The sequence below is a fragment of the Pelecanus crispus genome, chromosome 3 (genome assembly GCF_030463565.1).
Source record: "Pelecanus crispus isolate bPelCri1 chromosome 3, bPelCri1.pri, whole genome shotgun sequence".
NCBI classification, from domain to species: Eukaryota; Metazoa; Chordata; class Aves; order Pelecaniformes; family Pelecanidae; genus Pelecanus; species Pelecanus crispus.
In genome coordinates, this window is record NC_134645.1 from 51,064,895 (window position 1) to 51,083,961 (window position 19,067).

The 19,067-nt window shown below is 39.9% G+C and overlaps 1 protein-coding gene across 1 annotated transcript in view; it reads left to right on the forward strand.

Moving 5' to 3' along the window:
* The first annotated feature begins 1,362 nt into the window (after window positions 1–1,362).
* The window catches only part of THBS2 (thrombospondin 2), a 30,673-nt gene continuing 12,968 nt past the window's right edge, over window positions 1,363–19,067 (forward strand). The window contains exons 1-12 of the mRNA XM_075707693.1: window positions 1,363–1,432; window positions 2,382–2,938; window positions 4,562–4,646; window positions 9,128–9,324; window positions 10,132–10,272; window positions 10,509–10,605; window positions 11,801–11,971; window positions 12,828–13,004; window positions 14,290–14,463; window positions 14,912–15,039; window positions 15,146–15,298; window positions 16,339–16,557. Of these exons, the coding sequence (XP_075563808.1) occupies window positions 1,363–1,432; window positions 2,382–2,938; window positions 4,562–4,646; window positions 9,128–9,324; window positions 10,132–10,272; window positions 10,509–10,605; window positions 11,801–11,971; window positions 12,828–13,004; window positions 14,290–14,463; window positions 14,912–15,039; window positions 15,146–15,298; window positions 16,339–16,557 (2,169 nt within the window). The remainder of the gene's footprint in view (window positions 1,433–2,381; window positions 2,939–4,561; window positions 4,647–9,127; window positions 9,325–10,131; window positions 10,273–10,508; window positions 10,606–11,800; window positions 11,972–12,827; window positions 13,005–14,289; window positions 14,464–14,911; window positions 15,040–15,145; window positions 15,299–16,338; window positions 16,558–19,067) is intronic.

Sequence of the window (19,067 nt, forward strand, 5' to 3'; positions counted from 1 at the left end):
CGGCCCGCAGCCCATAAAGGCGGCGGCGCGGGGCGCGGGGCCGCGGAGGGACTTGCGACGGCGGCCCGGCACCGCGCTCCGCTCCCCACCGGCATCGCCCCGGCAGAGCCTCAGCGCGCCGTCGGCTCCCCCCATGCCAGGTGAGGCGCAAGGCGGGAGGGCGCCGTGCCCCGCCGTGCGGCCCCTCCGGGGGACGGCAGCCGCCCGGCGGGGCCGGGGGAGGCGGCGGGGCGGCTCCGGCCGCCCGGGCGGAGCTGCCCGAGGGCGGCCGGGCGGGCGCCCCGCGCTGCCGTCGCGGCCCCGCGGGTGCTCGGGGCGCAGGATGAAGGGAGCTGCGCCGGGGAGCGCTCGCCGGGGCCGGGCTGCGGCACCTGCCCGCCGCCCTGCCCGCCGCGCCGGCGGGGCTGTGGCCGGAGTCGTCCGGGCTGGGTCTCCGCGGGGGAGGCGCTGGGTTTGAGAGGTGAAAGGGGCTTCCTGGAGTTTGCCGGTTAATCGGTGTTAGCGGTGATACCTCGGGGTGACAGATGATGAGTAAAAAAGAAAATATTGACAGGAAAAGGCGGCATCCCTGAGTCCTTCCAAAAATGCCTGCAGTTAGCGGTGTTGAAGTGATAGGGCTGTATCTGGGGAAGTGAACGTCTGTGCATTCCAGTGAAAGGGAGCAGCCTGCTCCATTCATTGTGAGTGCACACACGTACGGAGATGCAATTACGTGGCTTAGAACTGCATCGTGCTGTGGGGCAAAAGAGCATCCAGTTAAAAGTCACTTTATCCAGCTTTGGGGATAGCTCGTGGGTACAGAGGACTGTAAGAACGGGTAAATGATATAGCTACATATATATATACAAGAAAGAGAGAGGAGTTTGTATGATGACACTGAAAAAGGTACTGAAAAGTACCCCTAGTACTCAGAACCAGCACCTACGGAGATCCCATTACCCTCCAAGGAAGTTCAGCTGAACATTGTGCTCCAAAGTAAAGATGCAGCTACTAATGTGCTGTATCTCATGTAGTGTCACGTGGTCTCTATGCCAGCTGCTGAAAAGTCATGGAGAAAATAATACCGTGTCTTTTCTGTATGTCTTTCCTTTTTATTATTAGGGATATTTGCATAAAAAGGGGCTTTATTGTCAAGAATTTCTATTCCCTTCACTTGATGTCATGTTTTACTTCTGACATCAAGAATAACCCCAAGAATAGGTATTACAAGAATCAGACAAGATAGAAAGTCTGATTTGATGTGCATAGCTGCTTATAATGAGAGTTCTGTTTATGGCATTTCATGGGGTAAATTAAAATATTTGTGGTTGATAAATATTATTTCCCTAATACTTACTACTTTTTGATTTATTCATAGGAGTTATGCTGCAGAGGAGTGGGCTGTTGTGGCTTGCTGTGTTGATAACCCTGTGGGTTTCCTCAAATACTCAGGGTAAGTTCTGATACTTCTTAACTAGATATAGAGTAGCTCCCAAAACTAGAAGTTGGTGTAAAACATTGGCTTACCTGAGCTACAGTGGACAAAGTAATCGTATATGATTTTTTTTAAGAAGTGCCTGGAATTGTAGTTGCTGGGTTTTTTTTTGGTAGATACATCTTACTACCGTTAAATGAAGGTTGCTGAATAAATATTGAAAAAATATTTTCTTTAGAAATTGTTGATCAAAATGTATATAATCTCAGAAAGAATTGCTATTATACTTTCCTCTGCAGTGGAAATGTATGGTGAAAGTAACACAAACAGAATCATTGAGCAGAGTGAACATTTTAAAAACGTAAAGGTAGACAAGTAGACCTCTACAGACCAAATATAAGTAGGATGTACATTGGCACAGTGCCAGGCCCTCATTTACATCTGACTTCTTGGCCTGAATCTTTAAAAAGCAAATCTCTTGTTTCCTGTTGTCATGTGGCCACATGGCTTTTCATAATTTGACTTTTATTAGCTGACAGTCAAAATACAGAAATTGGCTCACCTTCCTTATCCTTTCATATATATTAAAAATATTTAATGATTACATTGTTACATGCATCCATGTGTAGGCATATACATGAGCACACAGCATGTATGTATATGGAAGTGTGTATTACAAAGTGCTATAAAATACATAGCCATATGTTTAGTTATATAAGCAAATGTATTTATACCTACACACAGAGATGGCAAGAGTTGTCATGTAAATGAAAATGACAGGTGGAAAATACAATTCGCTTCCATGCTAGTAGGAACAGTTCTGTTTGTGGAAGTAGGAAAGTACGGGGTTTAGTCTGCTGATCTTCACATCTGTCATGTAATTGCAGTTACTAAGTATAGTGTGCAGAGTTGTGTTTCTTGTAACGCTTTTTGTAGACGCATTGTCACACACTGTTAACTTTTTCAGATGGTGACAAGGAAGAGGAGACTACCTTTGATTTACTTCAAATCAGTAACATAAACCGAAAGACAGTTGGAGCAAAATTGTTTCGGGGTCCAGACCCCGCTATCCCAGCATATCGTTTCATTCGGTTTGACCATATACCTCCGTGTAAACCAGAGAAATTAAAAAAGATTGTCAAACTCATACGGCAGAATGAGGGCTTTATCCTTTCAGCCACCCTGAGACAGGACAGGCAATCTAGGGGCACTATCCTTGCTTTAGAGGGTCCTGGCATCAGTGAGAGGCAGTTTGAGATCATTTCCAATGGCCGGGCCAACACCCTGGACCTTATCTATTGGGTGGATGGCTTCCAGAACGTGATTTCCCTGGAAGATGTGGACCTTGCCGACTCGCAGTGGAAGAACCTCACCGTGCAAATAACGGGGGAGAACTACAACCTCTATGTTGGCTGTGACCTTATTGACAGCTTCATCCTGGAGGAGCCTTTCTATGAGCAGCTGAAAGCAGAGAACAGCAGAATGTATGTGGCGAAAGGGTCCATTCGGGAGAATCATTTCAGGGTAGGTAACCTGGAGGAGCTCGGGTCACTGGCGAGGTAAGGACATAGCTGCAACTAGTTTGAGAAGGTGCAATAGGTGTAGTTTTGTTCTCCCAACGCCTCTTGGATTTGGTGGCATCATAGGTGTTCCCAAGCAGAATTTCTCCAGAGTGTGTTTTTATTCATTGCTGGATCATTGTTGTGTGAATTTAGGGGTTCCTGAAAACAAAGGACTGGTAAAGCAAAGTCTAAGGCCAGGAAGAGTGCACAAAACCAGTTTACGGGCTTTCCTATGCAACCATCCATTTTCCAGATTTAAGACTTCTGAACGTGTTGCGTTTTTGTGGTGATTTGTAGAATTCTTTGGAAATTTCTTGAACACCTATTTTTCTGTTGAAGTATATCTGTTCAAGTCATAGGAGCCTGTTAATATTTGTTAAATTTTATTTGAAAAAGAAACATACAGGAAAGAAAGAATTTTTAATGGAGCTGAAGCATATGGTGTTGGCCCATCCCCTAACAGAGTATCTTGGTTTGCTATTCTGAATTAACCTTCGGTTCAATTTAAAAAAAAATAAAGGAAAAAGAAAAAAAATAAAGGAAAAAGAAAAAAAATAAAGGAAAGAAAAAATAAAGGAAAAAGAAAAAAATAAAGGGAAAAAAAAGGACAATTTGAAAAAAAAAAAACAGTGTTTTGATCAGTCCTGTAAATTAGATTTTTTTTTTTTCTTTTTGTGGAAAACATTTATTGTTTCTCTTTTGTTTTAAAATGAAGCAATTAGAAACTTTCTCGTTTTCCTATAAAATGAAAATTTCTTTCTGCCTCACACAGTGGTGTGATCTGGCCCAAGTGCTTTAAGGCGGACTTCTTTCCAAGCACAGCTGAGATCAAACTTGAACACATGGCTTCAAAAATTTGAAAAGCCTTTTCTTTCTCATCCTGTTGTGCCATCTAGTTGTCAGCCAGAGCATGACATGTTGGAGTGTGGTTCCATAGGGTGACCAGTTTTGGCAAGAAAGCCAGAAGCTCTTGCCCACGGCCTCTCCATTTCTGCCTGCCTTCCTAGCCCATCAGTTGTGCTCCTAGAACTGGTTTTGGAGCTGTACTGTTAAGTGGGTCACTGAAGTAATCTGTTTTTAAAGTAATTTTTTTCTTTTCTGAGGTTTTTTTTTTTAAAGTGAAACAGGTACTGGTCTGGTTTTACAGTGTTGTCTCAGGTTAGTGGCAGCACAAGTGAGGAGACAGTGAAGTATGGTGCATGGGAATGACTGGCTAAGGATGGAAGTGCGATGGGGTAGGAACTTCAAAAGCTGGCTTTGACCTCATGATGAATGTCTCAGAACTAAAATCTAAAATGTGCTCTATAGAAATGGATATTTGAGCTCACTGCTGATTAATAACTGTTTTATTATGACCTATTTCAGAACATACCTGATTTTGTTGCTTGTAGTATTTAAACTGTATGTAACAAAACTATCAACAGAATTTTTTTTCAGTGTGTGTCAGGTTGAATGCCTTGTAGATTGTTTTTTACATATTTACTTATGGCTAAATCCAGTCAGTAGCATGGGTTTGAGACAGACCAGTTAATCCTAAATTGATCTAACTTGTTTTTAATTTTTTTAATTATTATTATTATTACAGGGTCTTTTGCAAAATATTCAGTTAATCTTTGATACTTCAATAGAGGATGTTCTGCGTAAAAAAGGATGCCAGAGGAGCCAGTCAAGTAAGGCTTTTTTACCTCATTGATACTGTTCAGTTAACGCTGAGAATGAGAAATGCCAATGGTGACATACTATCCTAAAACCATGCAACAGATCCCTCTGAAATGGTAGAGGAATCTTATTCAAAAAAGGAAAAGAAAATTAAATTGCTTTTGGTGGTAATAGGAATATATTTCTTAGCTATATTGAGATACTATTTCTACTCTCTAGGCTACTATTTTAGTTCTTATTGCTTAGGTTTATAACTCTAAGCCTCTGTTTTTAAGTTGGGAGAAAAGCTGTCAAGCAAGAAATTATTAGAAATAGAAGGAAAAATGCATATGCATGGGAACATCTACATTCTTCCATGAGATGTCCATGATTCTTTGAGCACAAGACTGGGAACGTTGCTTCTGAATTCTGCTCCTGACTCTCAACGGGCCCATGAGCAAGTCTGCAAGTCTTAAAGACACTGAATTCCTCGGCAATAAGTTTGTTGACTGAAAGAGGCTTTGGGTTTGAATCCCAAAGTGTTGTTAATCAAAACAACCTAAGGAAAATAAGAAAAAAACCAAAAGAGGTATGGAAGGCATGTATGTGACAAGCTGCCATGTGTTCTTGTTGGTCCAGTTCTTGCTGACCTCACCAGGAGGGGAGCCTTCTGTGTGTGGGAATATATTGGCTTCGTCATGAAAGAGTTATGAAAATCTGTCAAGTATGCACTAAGGTTCAGCTCATGGGAGTTGCTGGCTATTTAACTTTCCAGTGTTTGTAACTGGCAGGAGCTCAGTCAAGAATCAGAGACAGCTGATTCCACCAGAGGAGTGTGGTAGGTACACAAGGCAGTCAGGACTTTGGGGTTTTATTTGAAACTCCTACCATCTGAAATGCCATTATTTCTGTCACTTCACCAAAACATATGACACAGAGCAAATCAGTTAAGCAAACTTTTTTCCTTGTTTATGCAAAGCCCATAAATTAAGCAGTAGCAGGTCTTAACTTCTTCAAATGGGGCCAGAGTATTGAGATTTTGTAACAAAAATTCTTTATAAGATACATAAATGTGTGTGTGTATATATATGTATGTATATATATAGGGGTGTGTATATATGTATATGCACAAAAAATGTGACTGAGCTTGCTAGTCTGTTTTTAAATCTTGATAAAGGATATTGATTGGTTATTTCATACGTTCCAGAGGTGTGCCCTGCTGCAGGACCTCATACACAAGTGTGATGATGTGTTAGAAATGAGCCATGTGGGCTGGAATGGAAATGGCCTTAGATGGCACAAGCAAGAAGATATGCCCTCATTTGTTTGTTGTCATCTACCCCAGCCAAGCTGTTCTCTGTACTCAGGAACTACTGAGAAACTACTCAGAACTACTGGTTTTCAGCTTTGTTACTGGAAAGAAATGCCTTGTTACTGGAAGGAAATGCCTGAGGAGCAGAACTGCTGTGAGAAAATAGAATGTGTTTTTAAGTCTAATTGTAATCTGAATAAAAGAGAAGGATGGTTTTAGGAAGGATGCAGTTCAACTATCCTACTTCATTTACCAGTGGAAACAAAATTCCCAGAAGTCGAAGTAGAACCTTGAGGGCACATTCAGCAATCAGAGGCAAGACAGTCTCATTCAAGAGGATGAGGCCCCTAGGTGTAGATAGATTGAACCAGCAAAACCAATGAAAGAGGGTAACTTCAAATGTTTAGTGTTATTATTGGTTGATCACCACAAAGGGAAGTAGTTTGGCCAAATGTTTAGAAATATCATCAAGTGAAAATGGGAGGTTACTGACTTCTACTCTAAAGAGGAAGCCAATGGGAGCCTAAAGGGATAATTGAGTTCTGCATGCTGATACGTACCTTGGGAGGAATTCTTATATCCTTCAGCTGTTGCAGCTAATAACCAACAGATAATTTTTTTAATGTGTTTGTTATCACATCTGTTGGCTACCAAATTTTTAGGTCTGATAAATTATACAGATTTGGGTTTTTTGTTTTACCCTTCTTGGGAATTATTAGCAAATAGTTCAATTCACAATATTTTTATTTTTACTTTACAACACCAAGAGAATGCTACAAGATGGAAATTACTTATGCAACAGCAGAAGAGGGCCAATGGCTTGAGGCCGTCAAAATGACTTGTGAGGCTTGTTAATGCATGGCTGATTTTCTGGCATTGCCTATTGAGCTTAATTACCACAGTTGAAAAGCCATGGGTGATATGTTACTGACTATGAGGTACGTATTTTCCCATTTTGATGGCCCACCCCTTGAGCTGTGGTACCGGCACTAAAATGCCAAATTTATCTGTGAATGTCCCACACGGCAGACGTTACCAGTGAAGTGCCCTCAGCTCTGAGGACACAAAAAGCCTGCTGCTTTTTGAGAGGCAGGACTGTGTTTTCCTACTGTATCTTTAATCCTAGTATGAGAATGTGAGGTATGGTGAAATGGTAGCTTGGGATTGCTGTTGGGTTGAGGGTAGGAAAGTATCTCTGTAGTGTGGTGGTTGCAAATACTTTAAGCAGGACTTACACGCAGTGCTGGGTAGGAGAGATGACAAAAACATGCCTAAATAGGCACATCAGTAAAATCCCTTCTTCAGCTAGATCAACAGAATGACATTTGCATATGTGAAAGGATGCATATTCTACTATTCTGGTTTCTCGTTTTAAAGATAATCATGTGGTCCTTAGGAAATTAGCAGGAAGCCAGCAGCAGAGAACTGATTTCCCAGTGATCCCCAGGCATCTTCTTTCAGTTGCTGCCAAGTATCAGTAGGAAGTGTGGATTTAGTTCTTCTAACATAGTTTTGGTTTATGTTTCCTGCTGAGATTGCAGCTTTATTAATGTCCTCAGAATGTTCTGGTCAAGGCACACTCCATGTTGGCTTGAAAAATATGAAATTAATGACCTGAGAAGTGCTATGGGGGAATCTGAGAAACCTAGTCTTTCAATGCGGTAGGAAAATTGCATTCTTTCCAGGGAATCAAAAAGCAGCTGAAGTAAACAGTTATGACACAGACTTCTGATCTGCTATGTGGTATATCAGTTTTCTCCCATCCTGTAAGTGAAGCTGGACAATTACTTCAACTCTGGAATACTGTGAACAATTTATTGTAGACCTTGGCTAGCAGCAGATACTTCATAGCTAATTGAAAAGCACATCAGGCCAATCATTTTAAGTATGGTTGAGAAGTAGTTATTTAATGTCATCTTATGGGTTGGTTCTTTGTTCTTTTATTTTTAGCCTTCTAAATGAATGAAGAATGCTGGTGTTCCCATTTTCATTGCTTGTACATTTGAATATAATACTTTACATTGGATAATCAAGCATCAGATAAAGCCCTCAAAATTTTTAAAGCATTGCCACCTTCTGTGACTTGTCAACACTGAATCGTACTGGGGTGTTTTGAAGAATATGTTTTATGGCTCACATTTCTGTGCTGACTTCTTCTCTTTAAATTGCTATATGCTTTGCTTCTCCTTTCTGTTTGGTAACGTGGAGTTATTGCAACGTTTCTAAGTCTGGTAAACAAGTCTTTATCAACAGACAGGGCAGTATGGATTTCTGTATAGCTGATACCAAAGTTGAGTGTACCATGGAGTCCTTAGAGAAAGCTTCCATGGAATCCATAAGATGGTGGATAATCTCCTGGTGGAGATTTAAATGCTTAACAGAACACAGACCATTTATTTAATTATCTGTGTTCTTTTTTTTATTAATTACTGCTGATGCTTTCTGTTACATTCCTTTTCAACAATTTGCTATAGACAGGGAGGTCTTTTAAACTGATATTAGAACATGTCCAGTTCTCCCCGTGTAATGCTCACAAAGTTCTGTTTTAATTACAATCTGTCTGATGGAGGAGTGTTTGGAGTGACAAATCAAATATTCAGCCTGATCTTAGCTTGACCTCCATTTCACTTCAGAATTAAACTATCATTATAACAGGTCCTCTGAGTTTAACACCAGGCAGTGCAACACAGAGCAGCCCGGAGTCTGGTATAAATTGCATAATGGTCTGAACTTGAGCCAAGTAACCGTGGAATTTATGGGCAGAACAAGGACAATGACTTCTGCAAGGAAACTCTTTCTCCTGCCTTTTTCTCTGCATTGAGAAAATGTGATAGGTCGTGAAAAAATCTGAAACCTTTCATGGCTCTGAGTGGATAAAATGGGTTTGCTTTTTTGATACTGTGTCCTTTTGTTATGCCTTCTTCATAAATTAATGTGTTGCAGTGCCAACAATGTTTTAAAGTGAGGGACGTGTGAGACACAGCTTGGCTCTTAATTTTGAAAAGAGAAAACCTATAATTGGAACCAGCTGACATCTAACCCCTCTCTTTTATTCATGGGTATAATCTAGCATGAAGCTATGCCAAAATAGATGTGTTTAAACCCTACACATGGGTGCCAGTCTGTGATTTCAGCAGGAATCTATAATCTGTGGAAGAACTCTGTATATGCAGCTCTTCTTTTTTCCTCTCTTGCTACCAGCTGAAGTGAACACCATAAATGAGAGTACTGAAATCCTTCACTTGAGTCCTGCCATCACAAATGAGTATGTGGGTGAGAAGGCAGAGAAGAAGGCTGAGTTCTGTGACCGCTCCTGTGAAGAGCTGGGAACAATGTTCACGGAGCTCACCGGCCTGCGCATTGTGGTGAACAACTTAGCTGATAACCTCCAAAAAGTGGTAGGTACCTGTAAGTCTGAAGAACTGGAAGAGGTCTTTTGTGCAGTACTCTTTCCTTCTTTGTTTTATACCACAGGCGGTTAATAGAGGTTTCTGTATGTATGTGTGCATGCCTGTTGGTATACCTACATAATGTAGAGATGACCTACATTATCAGAGTGACTAGTTTGGTAGTTCTGGAGTATAACACTTTAGTGAAGGCTTGGTTTTCACAGACTGGGTTTAAAAGAACACACACACATGCACTCATACACAGAGGAAATCAATCCTCTTAAAGGTACTGCAGGTTTGGAAATCAAAAGCTAACAAACCTAACCTTGCCTGTATACTGTTGAAGTGTTGTTACCATGCTTATACCATTTATGAATACATCAGCAAGTGGCTACACAGAGTACCTAAACTGTAAGTAAAGGTATGGGATTTTCACAGTTGAAGTAAGACTGTGACATGTTACTGAAGTCTGCCCCTCTTCTTGTTCTGAATAAGTTAATCCTTTCTGAAGGAAGTTTATTACTATGCGATATGTCTCAGGACTAAAGTCTTTCCATCTAAAGATGAGTTGTATTGGAGGAAAGCAAAATTGCTAAGAACAGATTTCCCTTAGTATTGTGTGACTGTGTTTGTACTATTAGCTGGAGAATTGCTATGCAGTATTGCAGTACCTGAGATCTACTTTATGTACATAAATATGTAAAAAATACACTTTTTTTAATGGAAGAATGAAATCCAGTAGTGTTTCAGTTTTGTCTTATTTAAAATAGTTTGTTTACAAAGTACACAATTTTTTTCATTTGCTTCATCTTCTAGTCTGAAGAGAACCAAATTATGTGGGAATTGATTGGGCCTAACAAAACACTGAAGAACCAGTCAGTTTGCTGGCAGGATGGCCGTGTCTTTGCAGATAATGAAAGCTGGATTGTAGATAGCTGCACCAAATGTACCTGCCAGGTAAAGTTTTGGAAACATTCTTCTCTGCAAAAATGAATAGTGGGTTTGCTCTAGGTCAGGTAACACTTAGTCAGAGCTTGGCCTAGACTTACTGATACTTATGAAAAGTAGTCCCCGTGTCCATGACATTTAGAACAAATCAAAGAATTTCCACACATGAAACTTTCCCCACATGCCCACCTTTTTTTGCCTCTGTATGTGAGCATAAGTCAGTAAGTTGATTTCTTTGCCTGTAGGATTCTAAAATCGTGTGCCATCAAATCACCTGCCCAGCAGTCTCCTGTGCTGATCCATCTTTTGTTGAAGGTGAATGCTGTCCAGTCTGCTCTCACTGTGAGTATTTAGCCAAAGAGAAAGTTACTCTTTGGTAATATTTAAAATAGCTACTACTGTGGTGGAGAGGTGAAAACAAATAAGAGGTTGACGCATGTAAGATCAAATAAAAAACTTACATGTATACAAGGATAATATGAAGTAACTTGGCTGCTTGAAGCTACCTTCTGGAGGAGTTGGTCTCTCTTCAGTGATTATATCGGTTGCTTAGAAGTAAGCTGATAACTTGCCTAGCTAAGCTGGACACTAAAGGTTAGATGCATACTCCTCCCTAGTCATATTTTCCAAGGCTGGACATTCTGATTTTTGTTGGTTTGCAGTAGCACTGTGCACTATTTTTTTTTTTTTTTCCATACTTCCTGGTTAAAACAGACTAACATAGGTTAGGATGTCTTCTTGTCTCCTTGTGGAGGATGTTGAAGTTCCAGATGAAAAGTTTCATGCGGTTTGATACAATATTTATTAAGAGTGCAAGTTATTTTTCCTCTCTGTTATTGTCATACTGTTACTCTGTTTTATTTCTTCACTGTCATATATCCTCTTTTGGTATAATGCTTTACTTACATGGAACAGATTGTTGAGGTTCATTTAAGACAGCATTGCAGGCTGTGAACTAGACTTTGGACTGAATAGTTTTAGTAATTTCACTAATTAAGTGACTTCAGTGTGGGTTCAGTACATTTCACTCTGTACTAGACAGGTCTATCACAGAAGAAAACAGTTATTTAGATGTTCTAAATAAAAATGCATTGGAATATACTCAGAGTTTTTTGTCTATTCAAGCACAGGGCATGTTCTTAAAATGTGCTCTTGATCACGTTCACCGTTATGTTATGTTCAGAGGTGGGGCCACATCTCATCATACTGACCTATGTTCTGAAGTCAAAGGCAGTTGAAACTCGAGTTTTTGGCTCAGTCCATTCTAGAGATAAGATGTTCTTCTTTCTTCAGTGGTCAGTGCTTCGTGCAAATACACTGCACACAAGTTCATGAAGATCCGGGATTCTTAGCTGTACTAACCTCTCATTACATTAAACCATAATTTCCTAACTTCAGTGGCAGCTTGGGAAAGCAAAATTAGAAAAAGAAAGGACAAAGCGTATGTTCTACAGACAAAGAGAAGTGAAAATCTTCTGAGCACAATAGTAGAGTGACTTTCAATACTAAGTACTTTTTTGTACCTTTTGCTCTGCAGCTGATGACAGTGAGGAAGGCTGGTCACCATGGTCAGACTGGACAAAGTGCTCAGTTACCTGTGGCTCTGGGACTCAGATGCGAGGAAGGTCATGTGATGTCACCAGGAGTGCTTGTACAGGCCCGCACATCCAGACGAGGATGTGCAGCTTTAAGAAATGTGACCATCGCAGTAAGTAATAAAATCCCTTCCCTTTTTTTGAAGCTTCTTTGGACTTCTCTAAACCAAAACAAGCTTAGTCTGGATTTGCTATGAACACTCACTAATCAGAACAGTATGTATTTGAACACTCATATATGCATAATTAAAGTAGCTATCATTAGATTCTTTGTCATCTCCCCCCTTTCAAATATTTCTCCTTTTCTTGACAATTTAATAGTTATGTGCATTCTGGGCTCAGCTCTGTTAAACAAAAAGATAGTGGGTGTTCTTTTCTTTAACATTATGAACTGGAGTCTCTTGTTTGAAGTAAGTTTGGAGATGACACTCAGTGCATAATCACGATACATGGGACCGTGTTTTGATCTACAATTCATTCATGATTATTGGCGCATTCCATTAGCTTAGTAGTTTTTAGGAATACGGTAATCAGAGAAGACTTCTGCAAAATATCAAACTGCTTTTATATTTAAGGCACTTAGAAGGATCATACTGTCTCCTGAACTGTGGTCAATACATTTGCAGGTAGCTGCTATATCCAGGGTACTATAGTAGCTAAGGCTATTGCTGAATGTGAGATGTCCAAATGTGCATTTTAAACAAGGTTTTGTTTCACTGGAACAAGTTTATTTTTAAGTAAAATATCTAACATGCATGTTAGTCATATGTTGGTCACTGAGATTCTTAAGAAAGCTGTACTTGAATGTCTGAGCTGACATGCTGGGCTTTGTAAGTGACAGTGGTAGGAAAGAGATGGGACATTCATCAGATGTGGTGAGAGGCTTATTAGAAGGTGAAACTCACTGGTGAAGTTGTATTACTGCTACAGGTGGGCTATTTCCTTGAGTTTTGCTCTTTTCTCTGGCAGTACGTCAGGATGGTGGCTGGAGTCACTGGTCTCCCTGGTCTTCCTGTTCAGTTACCTGTGGAGTAGGAAATATCACTCGCATCCGCCTCTGCAATTCCCCTATCCCCCAGATGGGTGGGAAAAACTGTGTGGGAAATGGGCGTGAAACAGAGAAGTGTGAGAAGGTTCCATGTCCAGGTACGTCTGTGGTCTTGACTCCAAGGTGATGCAATTTTCCAGCTGAATTTCTTTTCTTTATTCAGATCTAAATTACAGTGGATTTCTGTGATGGAAAATATAATTTGTAGCTTAGGGGTGAAATAACACACAAGGGTGCTTTTAAAATCAAGACAACAATGCAGTCAGAGGTTTTGTAAACCTCCCATATTATGTTTTGGCTTTAAGTGTTTGAGAAATCTTTGTTTTATAACTTAGTGATTTATCTCTTTATATCAAAAATATAAACACTTTCTATCTAAAAGGAAGCTGATACATAGAGTCCCCCAGTAGCCAGGTTTCTTTGAAAGTATGCATACATATTTTACACACCTTCAGCATATTTAATTGTTATTATAATTCTTTCTTCCTCATCTACACTTTTTTAGCCTTTTTAGAGATTGTTCATTCCACTCACTTTCACTTTCTTTTCATATAATTTTCCTTGCTTTTTTCCTTTTTGTATATCTTTCTTCATTTCCCTTCTCTGTTCAGCCTTTCTACTTATGGGATATGAGATTGAAACTGATGCCAAGTTTCTAACACAATAGAACTTAAATAGCTGTACACACTTCACCTACTTTTTGATCCATCTATGCATGCAAAGTTAGTGAAAAGGTTTATTTAAGGACACAGACTATTGCACTTATGTACCTAGTACCCTAGTACCAAAACCAAACGGAGTTTGGTTCAAAGATGTTTGTATTTCAAGAAAATTCAGGATTGATGACAACAGGATCAGTAGAGTTGTGCCAATATAAAACATGCAGAATCATTGAAATAAGTTTTTTATACTGATTCAAGCAATACTGTTGAAGATACACTGACGAATGGATTACAAAACAAGAATAATACCTGCATACTGTTGCCATAAAAAAAGCCATAGAGCTCAAGTTTGGCTCTGAAGAAGTTTGTATCCTGTGGTCACACTCTGCTTTCTGTACAAAATGAAAGCTTAGTAGGGAGCTTTGAAGGCACTGTACTTGTTCTGATCAACTTAAATGGAAATACAGCATGCCAATGGGCATGGCATGTTTTAATTATTGGCCAAAAAATGCCTATAAAGCATTTGGGTATTTTTTTATTTGTTTGTTGGTTTCTGAAATATTGCTATCTTAATGTAGGCTTTGCCAGCATCATTCTTCCTATGTGCATAGTGGGAAACTGTCTCCAGTCAGGGATCTGAAGAAAAGGTTGTCATTGGCACCAAATGTTGTCCCCAGTATATTGCCTGTGATGCTCTTCTCCTCTCTTCTGCATATCCTAGTGAATGGTCAGTGGGGTCCTTGGTCTCCATGGTCTGCCTGCACTGTTACCTGTGGAGGAGGAATTCGTGAGAGGTCTCGCCTCTGTAATAGTCCAGAGCCACAGTATGGAGGAAAGCCATGCGTGGGAGATACCAAGCAACATGATATGTGCAATAAAAAGGATTGCCCAATTGGTTGGTATTTAGTCATTCTTTATTCAGTCTGAATAATTATTATTGCTGTTATTTCTTTAATGGATAATTATGAATTGACACTACAGAAATCTACTAATTATACCTTTGTTTGAGGAAAGCACATTTAAGTATTTTGGGTGCTGTTCAGATCAGTGGGATTTTATATATATTCTTAATACTGACTTCCCCTGAACAAGGATGCATTTCTTAAACAGGGCTTCAGTATGCTGTAATATATTCAACTGAATGTAGCAATCTGTAATATTTTCATATTAAATCAATAGTATATTAAATGCATTTAATAACCCTAATTGTAAGGGTTTTTATAAGAGTCTGTTGCATCAGATGTGATTTAAGCTAATGAACAGGGAATACCTGTTTCTTAAATGAAGCGTTACATGCCTTTTATGCTCCTGACTTAAGCTACGCTTTTATGTGTCTTTGCCAGATGGGTGTTTGTCAAATCCTTGCTTTCCTGGAGCAGAATGCAACAGTTACCCAGATGGCTCTTGGTCATGTGGGCCATGCCCAGCAGGTTACCTTGGCAATGGTACCGTCTGTGAGGATCTTGATGAGGTATTGACTTTGTTTCCATTAACATCAGTAAATCACTGTGAAATTTTCGTTATTTAGGAATTACACAGCCATCTAATTGGTTTCTTCTTTCTTTCTTTTCCTACAGTGTATAGCTGTGTCAGATGTTTGCTTCAAGGTGAATCAGGTCCATCGCTGTGTGAACACAAATCCGGGTTTCCACTGCTTGCCATGTCCTCCACGCTATAAAGGAAGTCAGCCCTATGGGGTAGGGCTGGAAGTTGCCAAGACAGAGAAGCAAGTAAGTGATATCAAAGAGAATTTGGTGGCTTCGAAACTGAGTAATTCTCACCTGAAAATTTCTGTAAATAAAAGCATGTAATAAACTTGGGTACCAAACAAAGACAACCTGAAATAGATAACTGCTGTTCCAGGGTATTTTTGGTTCAAGTAACAAAACACTGAATTTGGGGTTGTTTTTTTAAGGGTTTTATTTTCCCTAGGCATCTGCACAGTTGCACCAAATCAGTGTAAAATGCCAGGAGGAAGTGTTCCCCTGCTTTGCACTCCTTTCTCTCAGGTGTATATACCTACTCTGGGGACTGAAAACTGAAGAATCAGCATCGTTCTCTCAATAAATGTAATACTGTTAATGTGGGTGTCATCAGACACATCTGAAGTTCTCACTCCCTAAATTCCATTGGGCCAACACCTATCAGTGATGAAGGACAGAAGGAAGTGGAAGTGATATTGAAGACTATGGTTTGATAGACGAGAAAAATGTTAAAACGGATGTCATGGGATGCCTTCTCTTTGTTGCTGTTGAATCAATCTGTGGTTAGTTCAACATGTGACGTCTGAATGTAAAATATCTGTGTAAGATTCTGAGATACTGTCAATGAAAATAAGCAAAGTGATAAGAAAGAGTTAACACAAACTTACTTGAGGGGAACATGAGAATTCACTATGGTCTCTGAAGAAAATAAGATAGTCCTTGCCTACTGACAGGCAGAATGCTAAAGAGGTGCGTACAGTCTGCTTCCTGTTGCAGTTAATTTCTGGGGATTAATGACATCTGGAAGAAAACAGATAGAGTTCTGAAAATGTTAATCACTTTAATTGCTTTTTAAATAATATCCAATTTTTCCTGTTTTAATTATTTTCATTGTACACATTGTCTGGAGTTGTGAACTGACAGCAGTATGACTTACTGACCACAGTTAAAACAAAGTTCCTGTCTTTAGGCATCTGAATAACTGGCCTGATTTTGACAAAGATGAGGCACACACAGCTGGCTGCGAATATTATCAGGTTTCAGTGAGTATGCTCTATCTGTTACAGGTCTGTGAACCTGAGAACCCATGCAAGGACAAGACACACAGCTGCCATAAGTCTGCAGAGTGCATCTATCTGGGCCATTTCAGTGATCCTATGTACAAATGTGAATGTAGGACGGGCTATGCTGGTGATGGACGCATCTGTGGTGAGGATTCGGATTTGGATGGCTGGCCTAATAATAACTTGGTCTGTGCTGCTAATGCAACATACCATTGTGTGAAGGTAAGTTAAAAAGGGTGATAAAAATGCCACACCATAACCAAATTTTCTCTTTTTTTTTCCTAAATAGTTGTACGTAACACTTTTCAGCATCAAGCTGGTGGTTGCTTTCATTAAGCTTTGACTGTTACAGCATGCTCATTTTCTAGGAGATGCTGTGAAATGTGTATTCACTTAACACTAGATCCAGTAAGGGATTCTCAAAATGAAATCCAGAGTCCTCTGCTTTGGATTTCTTCCTACTCAGCGTACACAGAAGGTTGGGATGCTTGTGAATAGAGTTAGCACACCGAGCAGGAGCTGCCTAAAGCATCGGTGTGGAGCACACAGCTAGTGAGAACTAAACAGGAATCTCTGGGCACAGGTGAGTATGAAATCCTACCTGCAAGGCTTGTAACAAGACACTGACAGCCACGTACGGTCTACAGTTCTAACTCCTTTCTTGAACTACCCCTTCCTTTTAAAGAGTTAAGCAGGTCATTCTGTGAAAACTGGATTCAGAGCCTGACATCATTTTTGGCAATAGGAATCTAAGAGAGGAATGAACGAGTAATTAGACAAAGGAGTCCTCCTTATTGCAAAAGGTCGGTGGGAGAGGATGGGAGATTCAGCCTCTCTTGCCCTTCAGAGATGTGGAGTCCCAGCTCTTACCCTCCTGAGGGGAATTACCTGCCTGCCACCATTGGTTCTAGACCTGGCACGGGAACTGTTCTCCACCCTTGCTGGTGGCCTGAATACCTGAGGGGTGAAGGCACCCCCTGACAGGCAATTCCCTGGATCCCAGTTCTGAGTGTTGGCCTCACTGATGGTTGAATGACAGGGACAATACAGAGGGTCATACACTGTTTGCAGCAGCAAATTAAGCAACTGGGATGAAGGGAGCTTTACCTGAGCAGAAGGCTTAAATGAGTGCTCAGTTTTAAACACCTACCAATGGGACCACTGACAACACTGGATTACCTACTTGTTTTCACTAGGGCATGTGCTCGAGTATTTTGCTGAATCAGTCGTGGCTACAAGGTCAATGCTTTCTCTTCTGAGGTTTTTGGATTTGTTTTTCCCAGACCTGAAACATTTTGGATTCTCCTCCTCCATGTTAAAGTGATCTACCTCTAAACTGTCATGAAGTTCTAGCACAATAACTTCAGATTAAATAATGAGGAAAGAAATGCAAAAATGGCTGAGTGCTAGACTTCTATAGTGGTTAAAAACCCAAATACGGATCAAGAGACTAGGAAAGTTTGAAATCAGGCTGTTTGGGAGAATCAGAAGTCACTCAGGTGATCCAGTTGAAGTTGCGAATCTGGCCTTTAGCAGCAGAAGAGTTTCAGACATTGGTGGAAATTTTAGCCTCAGATGTTGAACTTCCTCACTGTAGCTGATGTCTGTTTATTGTGGATCCAGCCAGTTCAGCAATTGCAGTTCATATATTCTTTTTCGGTTCCTGTCATCAGAATCTGCAACATGTTGACTCAAGATGTAATGCAAATGATTATTTTTCATTAAAAACCTAACATGCTGAACCCATTCAGGAAAAAACCTGTTTTCAAAGGTTGATTCATGGTTTCTATAATACATGTGTTGATCTAATAGACACAAGTACTTCATTTAAGGGGAAAAAACCCCACAAAACCCCTTAAAAATATGAGGTATTTTCAGGTCCTTATATTCATTATGAAATATCCTAGTTGAGTAATTTGATTTAAAGAAAGCAAAGCAAAGCTTATTTCCTTGAGCTGATAATGGTTGAAAACTAACTTACTAAGCAAAGCTATATGAATAAAGCAAGTAGTTGTAAATAAAAACAAAATCTTAGCAATATCTTTTAGTGTAAATTTCTTTTTAAATCAAATGAAAGTAGCTTTTTTTTCCCTAAGTACTATCATACCAACACACAACTTTGTCAATAGGTGAACCAAAGAAGCCTAACTTCCAGTGGGCTTGTGCCTCAAGGTTGAGTTCCCAGGTGGAAGCTGTGATGTCTAATAAGTCCTCTTTCTAATATCTAATAAGAGACTTTTAGAGTGCACTGGTGGGATCTCTCTCCTCTACCCCACTACCTCTTTTTGCAAAGTTTATAGGAACTTGCTAACCATGAGGTTAGCAACCTTGCTACTTGATTTGTATGATATTGGACTCAAATCTATAGAGAATACAGACAGACAAACATATACATACAAAAATACAAAGTGATTGAGCAAGCTTTGACTAATTTCTTTCATTTTTTCAAAAAAATTTTTTTGTATCACTGGTAACCAGTGTTGAGTTGGACAGCTGAGGCTGTTCACAGGTATTTGGTAAAAAAGTGCCATAAAAAATTTGGAGTTGCATTGGAGTTTTGATATTTATCACAGATTTTCCAGCTCTCTCTTTCTTAACTTATCTATCCTATTAGAACCACTGAGATTGAAAACAGTGCTAGGAATCTTACTTACTTCATTTTCTTAGGGTATGTGTTACAAAAAAGATATTTCTGCACTCTATTGTCAGATTTAGTTTTGGTCTGAGATAGA